The 20,484-nt window shown below is 55.3% G+C and overlaps 1 protein-coding gene across 1 annotated transcript in view; it reads right to left on the bottom strand.

Annotated features, from left to right (window-relative positions):
• The window catches only part of POLR2A (RNA polymerase II subunit A), a 37,380-nt gene that overhangs the window by 9,396 nt on the left and 7,500 nt on the right, over positions 1-20,484 (bottom strand). Inside the window, exons 6-21 of the mRNA XM_068178972.1 lie at positions 20,247-20,408; positions 18,083-18,303; positions 16,277-16,409; positions 14,187-14,311; positions 10,713-10,923; positions 8,963-9,172; positions 8,052-8,220; positions 7,441-7,535; positions 6,753-6,956; positions 5,883-6,105; positions 5,276-5,459; positions 4,636-4,807; positions 3,739-3,844; positions 2,497-2,702; positions 1,399-1,623; positions 440-686 (exon numbers count right to left, since the gene is read on the bottom strand). Of these exons, the coding sequence (XP_068035073.1) occupies positions 440-686; positions 1,399-1,623; positions 2,497-2,702; positions 3,739-3,844; positions 4,636-4,807; positions 5,276-5,459; positions 5,883-6,105; positions 6,753-6,956; positions 7,441-7,535; positions 8,052-8,220; positions 8,963-9,172; positions 10,713-10,923; positions 14,187-14,311; positions 16,277-16,409; positions 18,083-18,303; positions 20,247-20,408 (2,893 nt within the window). The remainder of the gene's footprint in view (positions 1-439; positions 687-1,398; positions 1,624-2,496; positions 2,703-3,738; positions 3,845-4,635; positions 4,808-5,275; positions 5,460-5,882; positions 6,106-6,752; positions 6,957-7,440; positions 7,536-8,051; positions 8,221-8,962; positions 9,173-10,712; positions 10,924-14,186; positions 14,312-16,276; positions 16,410-18,082; positions 18,304-20,246; positions 20,409-20,484) is intronic.

The following is a 20,484-nucleotide window of genomic DNA, read 5'->3' as shown; positions in this document are numbered from 1 at the left end:
AACCCTCAAAAAGCTCCTCTGATGCCCTCAAAACTCATCCAGGTCACCTCAAACCCCCTCCAGGTCCCCCCAAAAGCTGCTCAGATGCCCTCAAAGCTCATCCAGGTCACCTCAAAGCCCCTCCAGGTCCCTGAAAAGCCACTCCAGACTCACCCACGAGACCCCAAAAGTTCTTCAGATGCCCTCAAAACTCATCCAGGTCACCTCAAACCCCCTCCAGGTCCCCCCAGATCCTCTCAGAACCCCCCAAAAGCTCATCAGATGCACTCAAACCTCATCCAGGTCAACTCAAACCCCCTCCAGGCCCCTCAAAAGCTGCTCAGATGCCCTCAAAACTCATCCAGATCACCTCAAACCCCCTCCAAGTCCCTCAAACACGCCCAAACTTCCTCAAACAACCCCCAAATCCCCCTCGGGGACCCGTGCCCGGCCCACCCACCGGCGTTGATCTTCTCGGCGATCTGCTCCATGGTGAGCTTGCGGTCGGTCATGTGCTTGCGGTCGAGCTCGACGCGCAGCAGCCACGGCGAGATGCGGCTGACGTCGAAGTCGGGCATCTCGTAGTAGACGTTGACCCACTCCTGGTCCTCGGCCACCACCGTGCTCTGAGGGTTGGGGTCGTAGTAGATGGCGGTGTTGGCCGTCACCTTGCGCAGCGTGGTGTGCTCCAGGCGGCACAGGATGTCCTGGGGACATTGGGGACAGTCAGGGGACATGGGGACATTGGGGACGTGGACAGGACAGAAGGACGTGGGGTGTGGTGTGCTCCAGGTGGCACAGATGTCCTGAGGACACTGGGGACAGTCAGAGGACAGGGGGACATGGAGGGGACAGAGGAACATTGGTGTGGTCCAGATGGCACAGGATGTCCTGAGGGGACGAGGACATGGGAACAAGGAAGACGTGGGGACACAGAGGTGACACGAAGCCACAGGGCCACCATGGGGCTGTGGGGTCAAAGAGAGGACACAAACCCACAGGGCCACCATGGGGACGTGAAGCCACGGAGCCACCACAGGGCTGAGGGGACAAGGAGGTGACACAAACCCACATGGCCACCATGGAGCTGTGGGGTTAAAGAGAGGACACAAAGCCACAGGGCCACCATGGGGACGTGAAGCCACGGAGCCACCACAGGGCTGAGGGGACAAGGAGGTGACACAAACCCACATGACCACCATGGAGCTGTGGGGTCAAAGAGAGGACACAAAGCCACAGGGCCACCATGGGGCTGTGGGGTTAAAGAGAGGACACAAAGCCACAGGGCCACCATGGAGCTGTGGGGTCAAAGAGAGGACACAAAGCCACATGGCCACCATGGGGCTGCGAGGACGCAGAGCCACCACCAGACCACCCCAGATCCCCAGCTGCTGTCCCCAGCGTGTCTCCAAGTGCCACCTTGGCGCGCTCGGCGTCGCGGGCGCTCTGGCCCAGCAGGAACACGGTGAGCGACGGCGTCTTGGGCTTCTTGGAGATGTTGATGAGCTCCTTGAGGCGGGGGACGCCCAGGGTGACGTTCTTGGCCGACACCCCCGCGTAGTGGAAGGTGTTGAGGGTCATCTGCGTGGCCGGCTCGCCCAGGGACTGCGCGGCCAGCGCGCCCACCATCTCACCAGGGTGGGCCTGAGGGGACACGGGGACAGGGGAACGTCACAACCCCAGAGTGACCCCAAACCATCTCACCAGGGTGGGCCTGAGGGGACATGGGGATAGGGCAATGTCACAGTGGGGTCACCAAACCCTAGAGTGACCCCAAACCATCTCCCTGGGGTGGGCCTGACGGGACATGGGGATAGGACACTGTCACAGTGGGGTCACCAAACCCTAGAGTCACTCCAAAGCCCAAGAACGACCCCAAAGCCCGTTCTCACGACGGCCTGGTTGAACTTGGACTCGATCTCCCCCAGCAGCACATCCAAGGCACCCCAAGATCTGACCCCAAACCCCCTCGAAACACCAGAATGACCCCAAAGACCCCCAGAATGACCCAAAATCTCCCCAGAATGACCCCAAACCTCCCCAGAACGACCCCAAATCACCCCAGAATGACCCCAAACCTCCCCAGAACGACCCCAAAGACCCCCAGAATGACCCAAAATCTCCCCAGAACGACCCCAAAGCCCCCCAGAACGACCCAAAATCTCCCCAGAACGACCCCAAACCTCCCCAGAACGACCCCAAAGCCCCCCAGAATGACCCCAAACCTCCCCAGAACGACCCAAAATCTCCCCAGAACTACCCCAAATCCCCCCAGAACGACCCCAAACCTCCCCAGAACGACCCCAAACCTCCACAAAATGACCCCAAACCTCCCCAGAACGAGCCCAAAGCCCCCCAGAACGACCCAAAATCTCCCCAGAACGACCCCAAACCTCCCCAGAATGACCTCAAATCTCCCCAGAACGACCCCAAATCTCCCCAGAATGACCCCAAACCTCCCCAGAAGACCCCAAACCTCCCCAGAACGACCCCAAAGCCCCCAAAGCCCGTTCTCACGATGGCCTGGTTGAACTTGGACTCGATCTCCCCCAGCAGCCAGTCGAAGGCCTCCCCGCTGAGCCGGAACTCCTCCACCATGCGGCGGCTGCAGAGCGTGGAGCGCAGGTGGATGTTGAAGAGCAGCGTCGCGTTCTCCTGCGCCTGCCGGCTCAGGGGGTCCTCCCCGTTGACGATCACCAGCTTGCGGCTCAGCTCCTTCACCCCTGCGGGGACAGCGCGGTCACAGGGGGCTCCTGAGGACGGCCAGAACGGTCCTGGGGGTCCCCAAACCCATCACAGCTTCCTGAGGGACTCAAGGATCTCCAGAACGTTCCTGAGGGACTCAAGGATCTCCAGAACCTTCCTGAGGGACTCAAGGACCTCCAGAACCTTCCTGAGGGACCCCAAACCCATCACAGCTTCCTGAGGGACTCAAGGATCTCCAGAACGTTCCTGAGGGACTCAAGGATCTCCAGAACGTTCCTGAGGGATTCAAGGATCTCCAGAACGTTTCTGAGGGATTCAAGGATCTCCAGAACCTTCCTGAGGGACCCCAAACCCATCACAGCTTCCTGAGGGACTCAAAGGACCTCTAGAACATTCCTGAGGGACTCAAGAACCTCCAGAACTTTCCTGAGGGACTCAAGGATCTCCAGAACCTTCCTGAGGGACTCAAGGACCTCCAGAACCTTCCTGAGGGACCCCAAACCCATTACAGCTTCCTGAGGGACTCAAAGGACCTCCAGAACATTCCTGAGGGACTCAAGAACCTCCAGAACTTTCCCGAGGGACTCAAGGATCTCCAGAACGTTCCTGAGGGATTCAAGGATCTCCAGAACCTTCCTGAGGGACCCCAAACCCATTACAGCTTCCTGAGGGACTCAAGGACCACCAGAACATTCCTGAGGGACTCAAGAACCTCCAGAATCTTCCTGAGGGACTTCAAACCCATCACAGCTTCCTGAGGGACTCAAGGATCTCCAGAACATTCCTGAGGGATTCAAGGGTCTCCAGAACTTTCCCGAGGGACTCAAGGATCTCCAGAACCTTCCTGAGGGACTCAAGGACCACCAGAATATTCCTGAGGGACTCAAGAACCTCCAGAATCTTCCTGAGGGACCTCAAACCCATCACAGCTTCCTGAAGAATTCAAGGACCTCTGGAACCTTCCAGAGCATCTCCAAGCCCATCACAGCTTCCTGAGGGACTCAAGGACCTCCAGAACCTCCCAGAGGGACCCCAGACCCACGCCCCACTCACCCTCCACCACCTTGACCGGGTGCAGGTCCGAGGGCAGCCGGGAGTTGATGTGGAAGATCTTCTGCGCGTTCCAGATCATGCGGAGCAGGTTACAGGGGAGCACCACCTGGGGGGAGAAGAACCCCAAAAACGGGGGGTCAGGGGTCAAAACTGGGGGACAGAGCTCCAAAAATGGGATCAGCACCCCAAAATGGGGGAAGAACCCCAAATATAGGGAGTCAGAGCCCAAAAATGGGGCGGCTTGGTTGGATTTTGGGGTCTTGGTTGGATTTTGGGGTGGCCCAGGTGTTTTCTGGGTGCATTCTGGTGTCACCTTGCTGTCCCCGGTGGGGAAGATGACCCTGAGGTCCTTCATACACCCCAAAAAAGAGGAATTTGGGATGATCTGTGTGGGTTTTGGGGTGTCCCAGGAGTTTTTAGGGTGCCCTAGTTGGATTTCGTGGAGGTTTTGGGATGTCTTGGTTGGAATTTGGGGTTTTGGGTGATTCCAGTTGGGTTTTGGGGCATCTCAGTTGGGTTTTGGGTGATTCAAGTTGGGTTTTGGGTTATCCCAGTTGGGTTTTGGGGCATCTCGGTTGGGTTTTGGGGCATCTCGGTCGGGTTTTGGGGCATCTCGGTCGGGTTTTGGGGCATCTCGGTTGGGTTTTGGGGCATCTCGGTCGGGTTTTGGGTGATTCAAGTTGGGTTTTGGGTTATCCCAGTTGGGTTTTGGGGCATCTCGGTTGGGTTTTGGGGCATCTCAGTTGGGTTTTGGGTGATTCAAGTTGGGTTTTGGGTTATCCCAGTTGGGTTTTGGGGCATCTCGGTCGGGTTTTGGGGCATCTCGGTTGGGTTTTGGGGCATCTCGGTCGGGTTTTGGGGCGTCCCAGGTGTTTTCGGGGTGGATTTTGGTGTCACCTTGCTGTCCCCAGTGGGGAAGATGACCCTGAGGACCTCCCTGTCCTCGCGCATGCGGTCGAACTCGCGCTCCAGCTCGTTCTGGATGTGGGCGTTGGACAGGATGTCCTTGACCAGCTCCTCCTGCAGCGTCCGGCGCAGCGCCCGCTCGTTGGTGTAGTCGAACTTGAACCTGTGGGGACCCGGGGACACCTCAGGGACATCCAGGGGACACCAAAGTGTCACCCACGTCAGGCTGAAGAAGCCTGGGGACATCAAAAACGTTGGTCCGCGTTGGGTAGGAGAAGGTTGTGGACACCAAAACGTGACCAAAGTTTGGGAGGAGAAGGTTGGGGACGCCAATGTGGGTCCTGGTTTGGGGTGGAAGAGGTTGGGGACATCAAAATGTCACCCAGGTTTGGGAGGAGCCACTTGAAGACCCCAAAATGTTCCCAACTCCTTTGAAGAGCCCAAGATGTCCCCAACTCCCATTTGAAGACCCTAAGATGTCCCCAACTCCTTTGAAGAGCCCAAGATGCCTTCAACTCCCATTTGAAGACCCCAAAATGTCCCCAACTCCTGAAATGGGCCCCCCAATGACCCCAACGGGGGCCGTTGACCCCTCCCATGACCACGCCCTGCCCCAGACCGTGTCCCTCACTTCTTCTCGAAGGCCTTGTTGGAGGGTTTGAGGGTGGCCAGGTTCTGGAACTCGACGCTCTCGCCGGCCAGCCCGTCCTCGCCGTAGCGCAGCTGCACCACCTGGTTGATGGAGTTCCTGACGGTGGCGTCGTACTTGACCATCACCGACTCCATGGACTTGATCAGACGCCGCTGGATGTACCCTGAGGGGTGGGGAGGGGTCAGGAGGCATCTGGGGAGGGTTTGGGATCTCCAGGAGGCATCTGGGAAGGGTTTGGGATCTCCAGGAGGCATCTGGGGAGGGTTTGGGGATCCTGGAGGAATCTGGGGAGGGTTTGGGATCTCCAGGAGGCATCTGGGGAGGGTTTGGGGATCCTGGAGGAATCTGGGGAGGGTTTGGAGATCTCCAGGAGGCATCTGGGAAGGGTTTGGGATCTCTAGGAGGCATCTTGGGAGGGTTTGGGAATCCTGGAGGCATCTGGGGAGGGTTTGGGAATCCTGGAGGCATCTGGGGAGGGTTTTAGGGCCCTCAGGTTTTCCATACTGGGATTTTGGGGTCCTGAAGGCCACGTGGGTGGAATTTTGGATTCCGGAAAGGCCCACGGTGACGTTCTGGGGACACTGACCGGTCTCGGCCGTCTTCACGGCCGTGTCGATGAGGCCCTCGCGGCCGCCCATGGCGTGGAAGAAGAACTCGGTGGGGGTGAGGCCGGCCAGGTAGGAGTTCTCCACGAAGCCGCGGCTCTCGGGGCCGTAGTCGTCTTTGATGAAGTGCGGCAGCGTCCGGTGCTTGAAGCCGAACGGGATCCGCTTGCCCTCCACGTTCTGCTGCCCCACCACCGCGATCACCTGAGGGGACACCGGGCAGGGACGTTGGGGACACATCCCAAAATCACCTCAGAAGCTCAAGAAAACCCAAAAAAACTCCATAGAACTCCACAGGAACCATCCAAAACCTCCTGAGATCCTCCAGGAACTGCCCCAAACCACCCTGAGATCCTCCAGGAACTGCCTCAAACCACCCTGAGATCCTCCAGGAACCGCCCCAAACCCCCTGAGATCCTCCAGGAACCGCCCCAAACCCCCTGAGATCCTCCAGGAACCACCCCAAACCCCCATGAGATCCTCCAGGAACTGCCCCAAACTCCCATGAGATCCTCCAGGAACCGTCCCAAACCTCCTAAGATCCTCCAGGAACTGCCCCAAATCCCATGAGATCCTCCAGGAACCGTCCCAAACCTCCTAAGATCCTCCAGGAACCGCCCCAAACCCCATACAGAGCTCCTCAAACCTGGGGGATGTTGATCTTGGAGCCCTTGACCCCCAAGACCACCTGAGAACCTCAAGAAATTCAAAAAAGCTCCCCAAAACTCAACAGGAACTAACCAAAACCTTCTGAGATCCTCCAGGAACTGCCCCAAACCCCCTGAGATCCCTCCAGGAACCACCCCAAACCCCACATGGGGCCTCCCGAGATCTTCTGGAACCCCCCAAACCTGGGAGATGTTGATCTTGGAGCCCTTGGCCCCTGAGACCACCATGGATTTGAAGTTGTTGTACTCGGACAGGGATTTCTGGGCAGAGGAGCCGGTCTTGTCACGGGCGTCGTTGAGGATCCGGTTCACCTGGTTCTCAAAGGTCTGGCGCAAGGTATTGCCCGGGGTGGGCTCCAGCTCGTTGTTGTGGGCCTTCTCGATCACCTGGAGACCCCAAAAACCACCCCAAAAGGGTCAGTGGGCAGCCTTGAAACCACCTGATGGCCAAAACCACCTGAGAACCTCAAAAAAACCCAAAAAACTCCACGAAACTCCACAAGAACCAACCAAAGCCCCATGAAATCCTCCAGGAACCTCCCCAAACCCTGTATAGAGCACCCCAAGACCTTCTGGAACCCCCCAAACCTGGGAGATGTTGGTCTTAGACCTCCTGGTGCCCAAAAGTATCTCAAGAACATCATAAAAATCCCAAAAAACTCCACAGGAACCTCCAGGAACTGCCCCAAACCTCCTGAGATCCTCCAGAAACCACCCCAAACCTCCTAAGGTCCTCCAGGAACCACCCCAAACCCCCTGAGATCCTCCAGGAACTCCCCAAACCTCCTAAGGTCCTCCAGGAACCACCCCAAACCCCCTGAGATCCTCCAGGAACTCCCCAAATTCCCAGGAAACCCCCCCACAATCCCACCTCGATGACATCCTGCTTGGCCTTCTTGATGGTGTTCTGGATGTCCTGGTAGGTCTTGGCGTCAGCGATGGAGTCTCCGATACCGATGGTGTGACCTGGGGGGGACGTTTGGGGTTCAGGGGGATCCCCCCCCAAATTTGGGGTCATCTCCAACCCCTCACCCCAAAAAAAACAACCCTGGGTCAGGTTCTGGTTAGGCTGTGGGACAAAGGGAGGACATGGGGACAATGAGGTCCTTTAGGGGCAAAAATGGGGTTGGGACGCTCCCCCAAAACTCTTGAGTCCTCCTTGTCCCCAAAAAGGGGTCCAAGGACCACCAGGACCTCAAGAATGGGGTCCAAGAGCCCCAGGGCTCCACCAAGCTGGGACGTGAGAAGGTGTCCAGGTGACCAAACCCTCATTAGATGCCACCAAGAAGGTTCCCAGCCCCCCTGGTCCCTCCAGTCCCCCAAAAAGGGGTCCAAGGACCACCAGGACCTCAAGAATGGGGTCCAAGAGCCCCAGGGCTCCACCAAGATGGGACCTAAGAAGATCCCCAGGTGACCAAACCCCCATTAGATGCCACCAAGAAGGTCTCCAGCCCCCCAGGAGTCCCCTGGGACCACGCTGACCCTCTATGAGCAGCCAGTTGTTGATGACAGTCTGGATGTTGCTGTAGAAGAGCCGCGTGGTGTCGTGGCCCATCTCCAGGTAGGAGATGTGCACCAGGGACCCGGCCGACGTCCCCAGGGACTTCTTGCAGAGGATGCCCATGATGAGCTCCCCGTTCTCCACGATCACCTGGGGACATCCAAAGAATGCGGTCAGGACCTCAAAGATCCAAAAAACAAAACCAAAACCCACCTGGAGCACCCCAAAAACAACCCCAGATCACCTCAAAGTCTACAAAGCCCTCCTAGATCAGAGCAGGTTCCACCAAAGTCCCCTCAGAACATCCTAAGCGCCCTCAGGCCACCCCAAATCACTCTCAGATCCCACCAAAGTCCCCTCAAACCACCTCTGCACCCCACCAAGCCCATCTAGACCTTCTCAAGTTCCACCAAAACCGCATCAAACCACCCCAAAGCTCCCTCAGATCCCACCAAAGCCCCCTCAGATCACCTTTCCACCCCACCAAGCCCCCCTAGGCCTCCTCAAGTTCCACCAAAACCGCATCAAGCCACCCCAAAGCTCCCTCAGATCCCACCAAAGCCCCCTCAGATCACCTTTCCACCCCACCAAGCCCCCCTAGGCCTCCTCAAGTTCCACCAAAACCGCATCAAACCACCCCAAAGCTCCCTCAGATCCCACCAAAGCCCCCTCAGATCACCTTTCCACCCCACCAAGCCCCCCTAGGCCTCCTCAAGTTCCACCAAAACCTCATCAAACCACCCCAAAGCTCCCTCAGATCCCACCAAAAGCCCCTCAGACAACCCCAAAGCTCCCTCAGATCCCACCAAAAGCCCCTCAGACCACCCCAAAGCTCCCTCAGATCACCTTTCCACCCCACCAAGCTCCCCTAGAGCTCCTCGGATCCCCCCACCTTGGTGTCCCCGGGGGAGATGTGCTTGTAGGGGCCGCTGTCCTCGTCGTCGGGGTGGGTGCTGTGGGTGCGGATGCAGTTGATGTGGCCGGGGATGATCAGGGAGAAGATCTGCTTCCCTGTCCAGAGCGGCCGCGGCTTCAGGATGGCCGGCTGGGGCACCTTGCCGTCCCACGTGGACAGGAACATCAGCAGGTTCATCACCTCGCCCTGAGGGACACCCCAAAACTGTCATCAATCCAGGAGAACCCACGGAGATCCCAAAGCACCCTAAAAACGCCCCAAAATCTCCTTCAGGATGGGGACTAGGGCAGCTTCCCATCCCACGTGGACAGGAACATCAGCAGGTTCGTCACCACACCCTGAGGGACACCCCAAAACACCCTGAAGATGTCATCAATCAAGGAAACCCCACAGAGATCCTAAATTATCCTAAAAATGCCCTTAAACCCCCCAAAATCCCCCCAGACCAAACCTTGAGGAAGACATTCCTCTTGGTGAACTTCTGCCTGACCATCAGCGCGTCCTGAACAAAACCACCTCAACCTCCTCAAAACCACCTGATCTCACCTTAAATCACCTCAAACCACCTCAAATCAACCCTAAATCATCCCAAATCACCCTAAACAACCCCAAAACCCCCAAAAGCCCCCAAAACCGACCCTCACGTGGAAGACGTCCCTCTTGGTGACCTTGCACACGGCCATCAGTGTGTCCAACCCAATAGGACCAGAAACCACCCCAAAGCCACCACAAATGACCTCAAACCAACCCCAAATCATTTCAAATAAACCAAAACAGCCCCAAAACCTCCAAAATTCCCCCCCAAAACCAACCCTCATGTGGAAGACGTCCCTCTTGGTGACCTTGCACACGGCCATCAGCGTGTCAAACCCAATAGGACCAGAAACCACCCCAAAACCACTGACCACCACCCCAAAACCACCACAAATGACCTCAAACCAACCCCAAATCATTTCAAATCGTCCTAAATAACCCCAAAACCTCCAAAATCCCCCCCAAAACCAACCCTCTCGAGGAAGACGTCCCTCTTGGTGACCTTGCACACGGCCGTCAGCGTGTCCAACCCAATAGGACCAGAAACCACCCCAAAACCACCACAAATGACCTCAAACCAGCCCCAAATCATTTCAAATCGTCCTAAATAACCCCAAAACCTTCAAAATCCCCCCCAAAACCGACCCTCTCGAGGAAGACGTCCCTCTTGGTGACCTTGCACACGGCCATCAGTGTGTCCAGTGCAATGGTACCAGAAACCACCCCAAAACCATCGACCACCACCCCAAAACCACCACAAATGACCTCAAACCAGCCCCAAATCATTTCAAATCGTCCTAAATAATCCCAAAACCTCCAAAATCCCCCAAAACCAACCCTCACGTGGAAGACGTCCCTCTTGGTGACCTTGCACACGGCCATCAGCGTGTCAAACCCAATAGGACCAGAAACCACCCCAAAGCCACCACAAATGACCTCAAACCAACCCCAAATCATTTCAAATCGTCCTAAATAACCCCAAAACCTCAAAAATCCCCCAAAACCGACCCTCACGCGGAAGACGTCCCTCTTGGTGACCTTGCACACGGCCATCAGTGTGTCCAACCCAATAGGACCAGAAACCACCCCAAAACCATTGACCACCACCCCAAAACCACCACAAATGACCTCAAACCAACCCCAAATCATTTCAAATCAACCGAAACAGCCCCAAAATGACCCCAAAACCGACCCTCTCGAGGAAGACGTCCCTCTTGGTGAACTTGCGCACGGCCGTCAGCGTGTCCTGCACGATGCCCATGACGGGCCGGTTGCTCTGGGGGGTGACGATCATCCTGGGCACCATGGCCAGCTCCTGGATCTCCGCCCGCGTCTCCAGCGACTGCGGCAGGTGTAGGTTCATCTCGTCGCCGTCAAAGTCGGCGTTGTAGGGCGTGGTGACACTGCGGGGACATCGGGGACGTTGTGGGGACACTGGGACATTGTGGGGACACTGGGACATCTGGGGCCATCAGGGATCTCAGGGACATTGGGGTCATGGCAGGGACACGGGGCAGGGTCATCTCGTCACCGTCAAAGTTGGCGTTGTAGGGCGTGGTGACACTGCGGGGACATCGGGGACGTTGTGGGGACACTGGGACATTGTGGGGCCATCAGGGATCTCAGGGACATTGGGGTCACGGCAGGGACATCAAAGTCGGCGTTGTAGGGACACTGGGACATTGTGAGGACACTGGGACATCTGGGGCCATCAGGGATCTCAGGGACATTGGGGTCATGGCAAGGATGTCAAATTCAGCGTTGTAGGGCGTGGTGACACTGAAGGGACATTGAGGGGACATCAGGGACATTGTGGGGACACTGGGACATCTGGGGCCATCAGGGATCTCAGGGACATTGGGGTCACAGCAGGGACACGGGGCAGGATCATCTCGTCACCATCAAAGTCGGCGTTGTGGGGCGTGGTGACACTGAAGGGATGTTGAGGGGACATCGGGGACGTTGTGAGGACATTGGGACATCTGGGGCCATCAGGGATCTCAGGGACATTGGGGTCACGGCAGGGACGTCAAAGTCGGCATTGTAGGGCGTGGTGACACTGAAGGGACATTGAGGGGACATCAGGGACATTGTGGGGACACTGGGACATCTGGGGCCATCAGGGATCTCAGGGACATTGGGGTCATGGCAGGGACACGGCGCAGGTTCATCTCGTTGCCGTCAAAGTCGGCGTTGTAGGGCGTGGTGACACTGAGGGGACATCGGGGACGTCGTGGGGACACTGGGACATCTGGGGCCATCAGGGATCTCAGGGACATTGGGGTCATGGCAGGGACACGGGGCAGGGTCATCTTGTCACCGTCAAAAGTCGGCGTTGTGGGGCGTGGTGACACTGAGGGGACATTGAGGGGACATCAGGGACACGGGGACATTGTGGGGCCATCAGGGATCTCAGGGACATTGGGGTCACGGCAGGGACATCAAAGTCGGCGTTGTAGGGACACTGGGACATTGTGAGGACACTGGACATCTGGGGCCATCAGGGATCTCAGGGACATTGGGGTCATGGCAAGGATGTCAAATTCGGCGTTGTAGGGCGTGGTGACGCTGAAGGGACATTGAGGGGACACTGGGACATCTGGGGCCATCAGGGATCTCAGGGACATTGGGGTCACGGCAGGGACACGGGGCAGGGTCATCTCGTCACCGTCAAAGTTGGCGTTGTGGGGTGTGGTGACACTGAAGGGACGTTGAGGGGACATCGGGGACGTTGTGAGGACATTGGGACATCTGGGGCCATCAGGGATCTCAGGGACATTGGGGTCATGGCAAGGATGTCAAATTCGGCGTTGTAGGGCGTGGTGACGCTGAAGGGACATTGAGGGGACATCAGGGACATCTGGGGCCATCAGGGATCTCAGGGACATTGGGGTCATGGCAGGGACGTCAAAGTCGGCATTGTAGGGCGTGGTGACACTGAAGGGACGTTGAGGGGACATCGGGGACGTTGTGGGGACACTGGGACATCGGGGACATCAAAGATCTCAGGGACATTGGGGTCACGGCAGGGACGTCAAAGTTGGCGTTGTGGGGACACTGGGACATTGTGAGGACACGGGGACATCTGGGGCCATCAGGGATCTCAGGGACATTGGGGTCACGGCAGGGACATCAAAGTCGGCGTTGTAGGGCGTGGTGACACTGCAGGGACATCGGGGACGTCGTGGGGACATCGGGGACGTCGTGGGGACACTGGGACATTGTGGGGACACTGGGACATCAGGGACGTTGGGGATACAGGAGGGACACGTTCATCTCATCGCAGAAGGTGGAGCAGGGCAAGATTTGGGGTTAATTTTGGGGTTTTTGGGGTGTTTTACCTCAGATTCAGGTGGAAGGTGGACCAGGGCAGGATTTGGGGTGAATTTTAGGGTAAATTTTGGGGTTTTTGGGGTGTTTCACCTCAGATTCAGACGGAAGGTGGACCAGGGCAGAATTTGGGGTGAATTTTAGGGTAAATTTTGGGGTTTTTGGGGTGTTTCACCTCAGATTCAGATGGAAGGTGGACCAGGGCAGGATTTGTGGGTAATTTTAGGGTAAATTTTGGTGTTTTTGGGGTGTTTTACCTCAGATTAAGACAAAAGGTGGACCAGGGCAGGATTTGTGGGTAATTTTAGGGTTTCTCACCTCAGATTCAGATAAAAGATCATCCAAAACAGAATTGAGGATAATTCTGAGGTTTTTGAGGTGTTTCATCTCAGATTAAGATGGAAGGTGGACCAGGGCAGAATTTGGGGTGAATTTTAGGGTAAACTTTGGAGTTTTTGGGGTGTTTCACCTCAGATTCAGGCGGAAGGTGGACCAGGGCAGAATTTGGGGTGAATTTTAGGGTAAATTTTGGGGTTTTTGGGGTGTTTCACCTCAGATTCAGACGGAAGGTGGACCAGGGCAGAATTTGGGGTGAATTTTAGCGTAAATTTTGGGGTTTTTGGGGTGTTTCACCTCAGATTCAGACAGAAGGTGGACCAGGGCAGGATTTGGGGTGAATTTTAGGGTAAATTTTGGAGTTTTTGGGGTGTTTCACCTCAGATTCAGACGGAAGGTGGACCAGGGCAGAATTTGGGGTGAATTTTAGCGTAAATTTTGGGGTTTTTGGGGTGTTTCACCTCAGATTCAGACGGAAGGTGGACCAGGGCAGAATTTGGGGTGAATTTTAGGGTAAATTTTGGAGTTTTTGGGGTGTTTCACCTCAGATTCAGGCGGAAGGTGGACCAGGGCAGAATTTGGGGTGAATTTTAAGGTAAATTTTGGTGTTTTTGGGGTGTTTTACCTCAGATTCAGGCAGAAGGTGGACCAAGACAGAATTTGTGGGTAATTTTAGGGTTTTTCACCTCAGATTCAGATAAAAGATCATCCAAAACAGAATTCAGGATAATTCTGAGGTTTTTGAGGTGTTTCACCTCAGATTCAGATAGAAGGTGGACCAGGGCAGAATTTGGGGTGAATTTTAGCGTAAATTTTGGGGTTTTTAGGGTGTTTCACCTCAGATTCAGACGGAAGGTGGACCAGAGCAGAATTTGGGGTGAATTTTAGGGTTAATTTTGGGGTTTTTGGGGTGTTTTACCTCAGATTCAGACAGAAGGTGGACCAGGGCAGGATTTGGGGTGAATTTTAGGGTAAATTTTGGAGTTTTTGGGAGTTTCACCTCAGATTCAGACGGAAGGTGGACCAGGGCAGGATCCTGACCCTGTGACCCATCATGGACATCTTGTGCAGGGTGGGCTGCCGGTTGAAGATGACGATGTCCCCGTCGCACATGTGACGCTCCACCTGTCCCCAAACCCCCCGCCAAGAGTCAGGGGGACACCCCAAAAATGGGGGACACCCCAAAACCGGCATCTTTCCCCCAAAAATGGTGGGGTCAGAGTGAGGAGAATGAGGGGTTTGGGGTTAAATTCACTCCCTGGTGGTGGTGGAAGCCAAAATTGAGGGTTGAACCTCAAATTTCAAAGATCTGAACCCAAAATTTTGGATCGAACCCAACATCTAGAATTCAGATCTCAAAACTATGGATTGAACCCCAAATCTAGAAGTGGGAACCCCAAAATCAGGGATTGAACCACAAATCCAGAGACTGACCCAAAACCCAGAGCTCTGAACCCCAAAATCAGGGATTGAGCCCCAAATCCAGAGCTCTGAACCCCAAAATCAGGGATTGAGCCCCAAATCCAGAGCTCTGAACCCCAAAATCAAGGATTGAGCCCCAAACCCAGAGCTCTGAACCCCAAAATCAGGGATTGAGCCCCAAATCCAGAGCTCTGAACCCCAAAATCAGGGATTGAGCCCCAAATCCAGAGCTCTGAACCCCAAAATCAGGGATTGAGCCCCAAGCCCAGAGCTCTGAACCCCAAAATCAGGGATTCAAACCCAGACCCACAACTTTGAACCCCAAACCCAGAGCTCTGAACCCCAAAATCAGGGATTGAGCCCAAAACCCAAAGCTCTGAACCCCAAAATCAGGGATTGAGCCCCAAACCCAGAGCTCTGAACCCCAAAATCAGGGATTGAGCCCCAAATCCAGAGCTCTGAACCCCAAAATCAGGGATTGAGCCCCAAATCCAGAGCTCTGAACCCCAAAATCAGGGATTGAGCCCCAAATCCAGAGACTGACCCAAAACCCAGAGCTCTGAACCCCAAAATCAGGGATTCAAATCCAGACCTACAACTTTGAACCCCAAATCCAGAGCTCTGAACCCCAAAATCAGGGATTGAGCCCCAAGCCCAGAGCTCTGAACCCCAAAATCGGGGATTGAGCCCCAAACCCAGAGCTCTGAACCCCAAAATCAGGGATTGAACCCCAAATCCAGAGCTCTGAACCCCAAAATCGGGGATTGAGCCCCAAGCCCAGAGCTCTGAACCCCAAAATCAGGGATTGAGCCCCAAACCCAGAGCTCTGAACCCCAAAATCAGGGATTGAGCCCCAAACCCAGAGACTGACCCAAAACCCAGAGCTCTGAACCCCAAAATCGGGGATTCAAATCCAGACCCACAACTTTGAACCCCAAACCCAGAGCTCTGAACCCCAAAATCAGGGATTGAGCCCCAAATCCAGAGCTCTGAACCCCAAAATCAGGGATTGAGCCCCAAACCCAGAGCTCTGAACCCCAAAATCAGGGATTGAGCCCCAAACCCAGAGCTCTGAACCCCAAAATCAGGGATTGAACCCCAAATGCAGAGCTCTGAACCCCAAAATCGGGGATTGAGCCCCAAGCCCAGAGCTCTGAACCCCAAAATCAGGGATCGAGCCCCAAATCCAGAGCTCTGAACCCCAAAATCAGGGATTGAGCCCCAAGCCCAGAGCTCTGAACCCCAAAATCAGGGATTGAGCCCCAAATCCAGAGCTCTGAACCCCAAAATCAGGGATTGAGCCCCAAATCCAGAGCTCTGAACCCCAAAATCAGGGATTGAGCCCCAAATCCAGAGACTGACCCAAAACCCAGAGCTCTGAACCCCAAAATCAGGGATTCAAATCCAGACCCACAACTTTGAACCCCAAGTCCAGAGCTCTGAACCCCAAAATCAGGGATTGAGCCCCAAACCCAGAGCTCTGAACCCCAAAATCAGGGATTGAGCCCCAAATCCAGAGCTCTGAACCCCAAAATCAAGGACTGGCCCAAAACCCAAAGCTCTAAACCCCCAATCCAACAATCACCCCCCGCCGTCGTGGGTTCCACACCCAATTTTTGGTGTCCCTCAGATTTCTGGGATCCTCACTGTGGGTTTTGGGGTGCTGACCTTGTACCCGATCTGCAGGTGGAGGTCGCTGGGTTTGGGGTGGAAGCGGAGGTCGATCCTGTCCCCGTTGTCCCTGATGATGTACTTGGCCCCCGGGTACTGACTGTTCCCCCTGCGCACCAGCTCCTGCAGCCTGCGGGGTTTTTGGGGTCAATTTAGGGGATTTTGGGGGTCAGGGATTCACCTCACAGCTCTCAGAGTCACCTTGAGAAGGATCAGTGGGGTTTAAAGGGCGTTTGGGGTGGTTTTGGGTTATTGGGATCTACTCAAAATAATCCTAATGCCCCCCTCCATATCCCTGTGTCTACCCCAAACCCCACAATGACCCCAAAACCACCCCAAAGCTCCCTGAATGTTCCTAAATCGTCCCAAAACTGCCCCACATATGTCCTAAAATCCCGCAAATCCCCCCAAAATCCTTTTAATTCAAACCCCTCAAGCCTTAAATCTCCCTGAGCTCCCCCAGACTCCTCCAACCACACCAGACACTGACCCAAATTCACACCAAACACCCCAAAACTGCCCCAAAGTCCCCCAGATCCTCCCCAAACTCCTCCAGTAAACATTGAAGGCGACAATCTCACCAAAGGTTACAATTACGGTGATGGATCAGGGGATATCCATCCCAAAGCCACATAAATCCATCCCAAAACCCCATAAAACCATCCCAACCCCCCATAAATCCACCCCAAACCCCCATAAATCCATCCCAAACCCCCATAAATCCATCCCAAACCCCCATAAATCCACCCCAAACCCCCATAAATCCATCCCAAACCCCCATAAATCCATTCAAAACCTCCATAAATCCATCCCAAACCTCCATAAATCCATCCCAAACCCCCATAAATCCATCCCAAACCCCCATAAATCCATCCCAAACCTCCATAAATCCATCCCAAAACCCCATAAATCCATCCCAAACCTCCATGAATTCATCCCAAAACCCCATAAAACCATCCCAAACCCCCATAAATCCATCCCAAACCTCCATAAATCCCACCCAAACCCCCATAAATCCATCCCAAACCCCCATAAATCCATCCCAAACCCCCATAAATCCCCTATAAACCCCATATAACCCCCAAAGCCCATCTGTCGATGTTGAAGGGACTGACGATCACACCAAAGGAAACATCGGTGGTGATGAAGCGGGGGACACCAACACCAAACCCCCATAAATCCATCCCAAACCCCCATAAATCCATCCAAACCCCCATAAATCCATCCCAAAACCCCATAAATCCATCCCAAACCTCCATAAATCCCACCCAAACCCCCATAAATCCATCCCAAACCTCCATAAATCCATCCCAAACCCCCATAAATCCATCCCAAACCCCCATAAATCCATTCAAAACCTCCATAAATCCATCCCAAACCTCCATAAATCCATCCCAAACCCCCATAAATCCATCCCAAAACCCCATAAATCTACCATCCCAAAACCCCATAAAACCATCCCAAACCTCCATAAATTCATCCCAAACCTCCATAAATCCATCCCAAACCCCCACAAATCCATCCCAAACCTCCATAAATCGACCCCAAACCCCCATAAATCCATCCCAAACCCCCATAAATCCATCCCAAACCCCCATAAATCCCCTATAAACCCCACAAATCCCCCCAAAGCCCACCTGTCGATGTTGAAGGGGGTGACGATCTCAGTGAAGGTCACATCGGTGGTGATGAAGCGGGGGACACCAGCACCAAACCCCCATAAATCGACCCCAAACCTCCATAAATCCATCCCAAACCCCTATAAATCCTCTATAAACCCCACAAATCCCCCCCAAAGCCCACCTGTCAATGTTGAAGGGGGTGACGATCTCGGCGAAGGTCATGTTGGCGGCGATGGAGCGCGGCACGCCCACCTGGTCGATGGCCAGGTTGGGGTCGGGGGTGATGACGGTTCGGGCGGAGAAATCCACGCGTTTCCCCATGAGGTTGCCCCGAACCCGACCCTCCTTCCCCTTCAGCCGCTGCTTCAGGGACTTCAGGGGGCGCCCCGACTTCTGCATGGCCTGGGGGAGGAGAAATTGGGGGGGTCAGGGGAGGTTGGGACCCCCAAAGGCACCCCAAAAATCCAGACTCCACCGGGGGACACAACTCGATCACCCTGGGTTCTTGTGAGGGTTCAGGGGAGCAAAAGAGATTTTGGGGGAGCCCCTGAATTCTGCATGGCCTGGGGGAGGAGAAATTGGGGTTCAAGGGGGGTTGGAACCCCCAAAATCACCCCAAAAATCCAGACTCCACCAGGGGACACAAATTGAACCTCCTGGGAACGTCCCCAGCTCCTGCTGGGACTCTGGGGGGCTCAGGGGGTTCCTAGGCTGCGCTGTCCCTGCCTGTCCCCTTTGTGTCCCAGCTGGGACACCCCAAAACCCCTCTGTGACCCCACAAAACCTCTCTGTGACCCCACAAAACCCCTCTGTGACCCCACAAAACCTCTCTGTGACCCCACAAAACCTCTCTGTGACCCCACAAAACCCCTCTGTGACCCCACAAAACCTCTCTGTGACCCCACAAAACCCCTCTGTGACCCCACAAAACCTCTCTGTGTCCCCACAAAACCCCCCTGTGACCCCAAAAAACCCCTCTGTGACCCCACAAAACCCCTCTGTGACCCCACAAAACCTCTCTGTGACCCCACAAAACCTCTCTGTGACCCCACAAAACCCCTCTGTGACCCCACAAAACCTGTCTGTGACCCCACAAAACCCCTCTGTGACCCCACAAAACCCCTCTGTGACCCCACAAAACCTCTATGTGACACCACAAATCCTCTCTGTGACCCCAAAAACCCCTCTGTGACCCCACAAAACCCCTCTGTGTCCCCAAAAAACCTGTCTGTGACCCCACAAAACCCCTCTGTGACCCCAAAAACCCCTCTGTGACCCCACAAAACCTCCCTGTGACCCCACAAAACCTCTCTGTGACCCCACAAAACCTGTGACCCCACAAAACCCCTCTGTGACCCCACAAAACCTGTCTGTGACCCCACAAAACCCCTCTGTGACCCCACAAAACCTCTCTGTGACCCCAAAAACCTCTCTGTGACCCCACAAAACCTCTCTGTGATCCCACAAAACCTCCCTGTGACCCCACAAAACCTCTCTGTGACCCCACAAAACCCCTCTGTGACCCCACAAAACCTCTCTGTGACCCCAAAAACCCCTCTGTGACCCCACAAAACCCCTCTGTGACCCCACAAAACCTCTCTGTGACCCCACAAAACCTCTCTGTGACCCCACAAAACCCCTCTGTGACCCCCCCAGACTCTCCTGGATCCTGAGCAGCTCGTTGTCCACCATGGTGGCCGCGTGGACCTACAGCAGCTTGACGTCCGTGGCCACGACTTGGGGCCACCACCTGAACGTCCCACACCTCGTGTCACCCCAAAACCCTTCTGTGACCCCCAAAACCCCCCTGTGACCCCACAAAACCCCTCTGTGACCCCAAAAACCCGTCTGTGACCCCACAAAACCCCTCTGTGACCCCACAAAACCTCTCTGTGACCCCCAAAACCCCTCTGTGACCCCCAAAACCCCTCTGTGACCCCACAAAACCTCTCTGTGATCCCACAAAACCCCCCTGTGACCCCAAAAAAAACCCTCTGTGACCCCACCAAACCCCACTGTGACCCCACAAAACCCCTCTGTGACCCCACAAAACCTCTCTGTGAACCCACAAAACCCCTCTGTGACCCCCCCAGACTCTCCTGGATCCTGAGCAGCTCGTTGTCCACCATGGTGGCCACGTGGACCTACAGCAGCTTGACGTCCGTGGCCACGACTTGGGGCCACCACCTGAACGTCCCACACCTCGTGTCACCCCAAAACCCTTCTGTGACCCCACAAAACCCCTCTGTGACCCCACAAAACCTCTCTGTGACCCCACAAAACCCTTCTGTGACCCCCAAAACCCCCCTGTGACCCCCAAAACCCCCCTGTGACCCCTGCTGTACCCGGGGCAGGCCGGGCAGCTCGTTGTCCACCATGGTGGCCACGTGGAACTGCAGCAGCTTGACGTCCTCGGCGATGACGTGCGCGGCCGCCCCGTTCTGCTCGTTGCGCCGCAGCTGGTTGTTGATCTTCACGATGTCGGCCAGCTTGTGGGTCAGGTCATCCTGGGGACACCCCAAAATTAGTGCGGCGACCCCAAAATTAATTAATGAGAGAGTTTGATGTCGATAAGGGGAAGTG

Source organism: Anomalospiza imberbis, unplaced genomic scaffold, assembly GCF_031753505.1.
Source record: "Anomalospiza imberbis isolate Cuckoo-Finch-1a 21T00152 unplaced genomic scaffold, ASM3175350v1 scaffold_651, whole genome shotgun sequence".
In the NCBI taxonomy this organism is placed as follows: Eukaryota; Metazoa; Chordata; class Aves; order Passeriformes; family Viduidae; genus Anomalospiza; species Anomalospiza imberbis.
The sequence above is the reverse complement of the archived record's forward strand: the minus strand, read 5'-3'. Positions and strand labels throughout refer to the sequence as shown.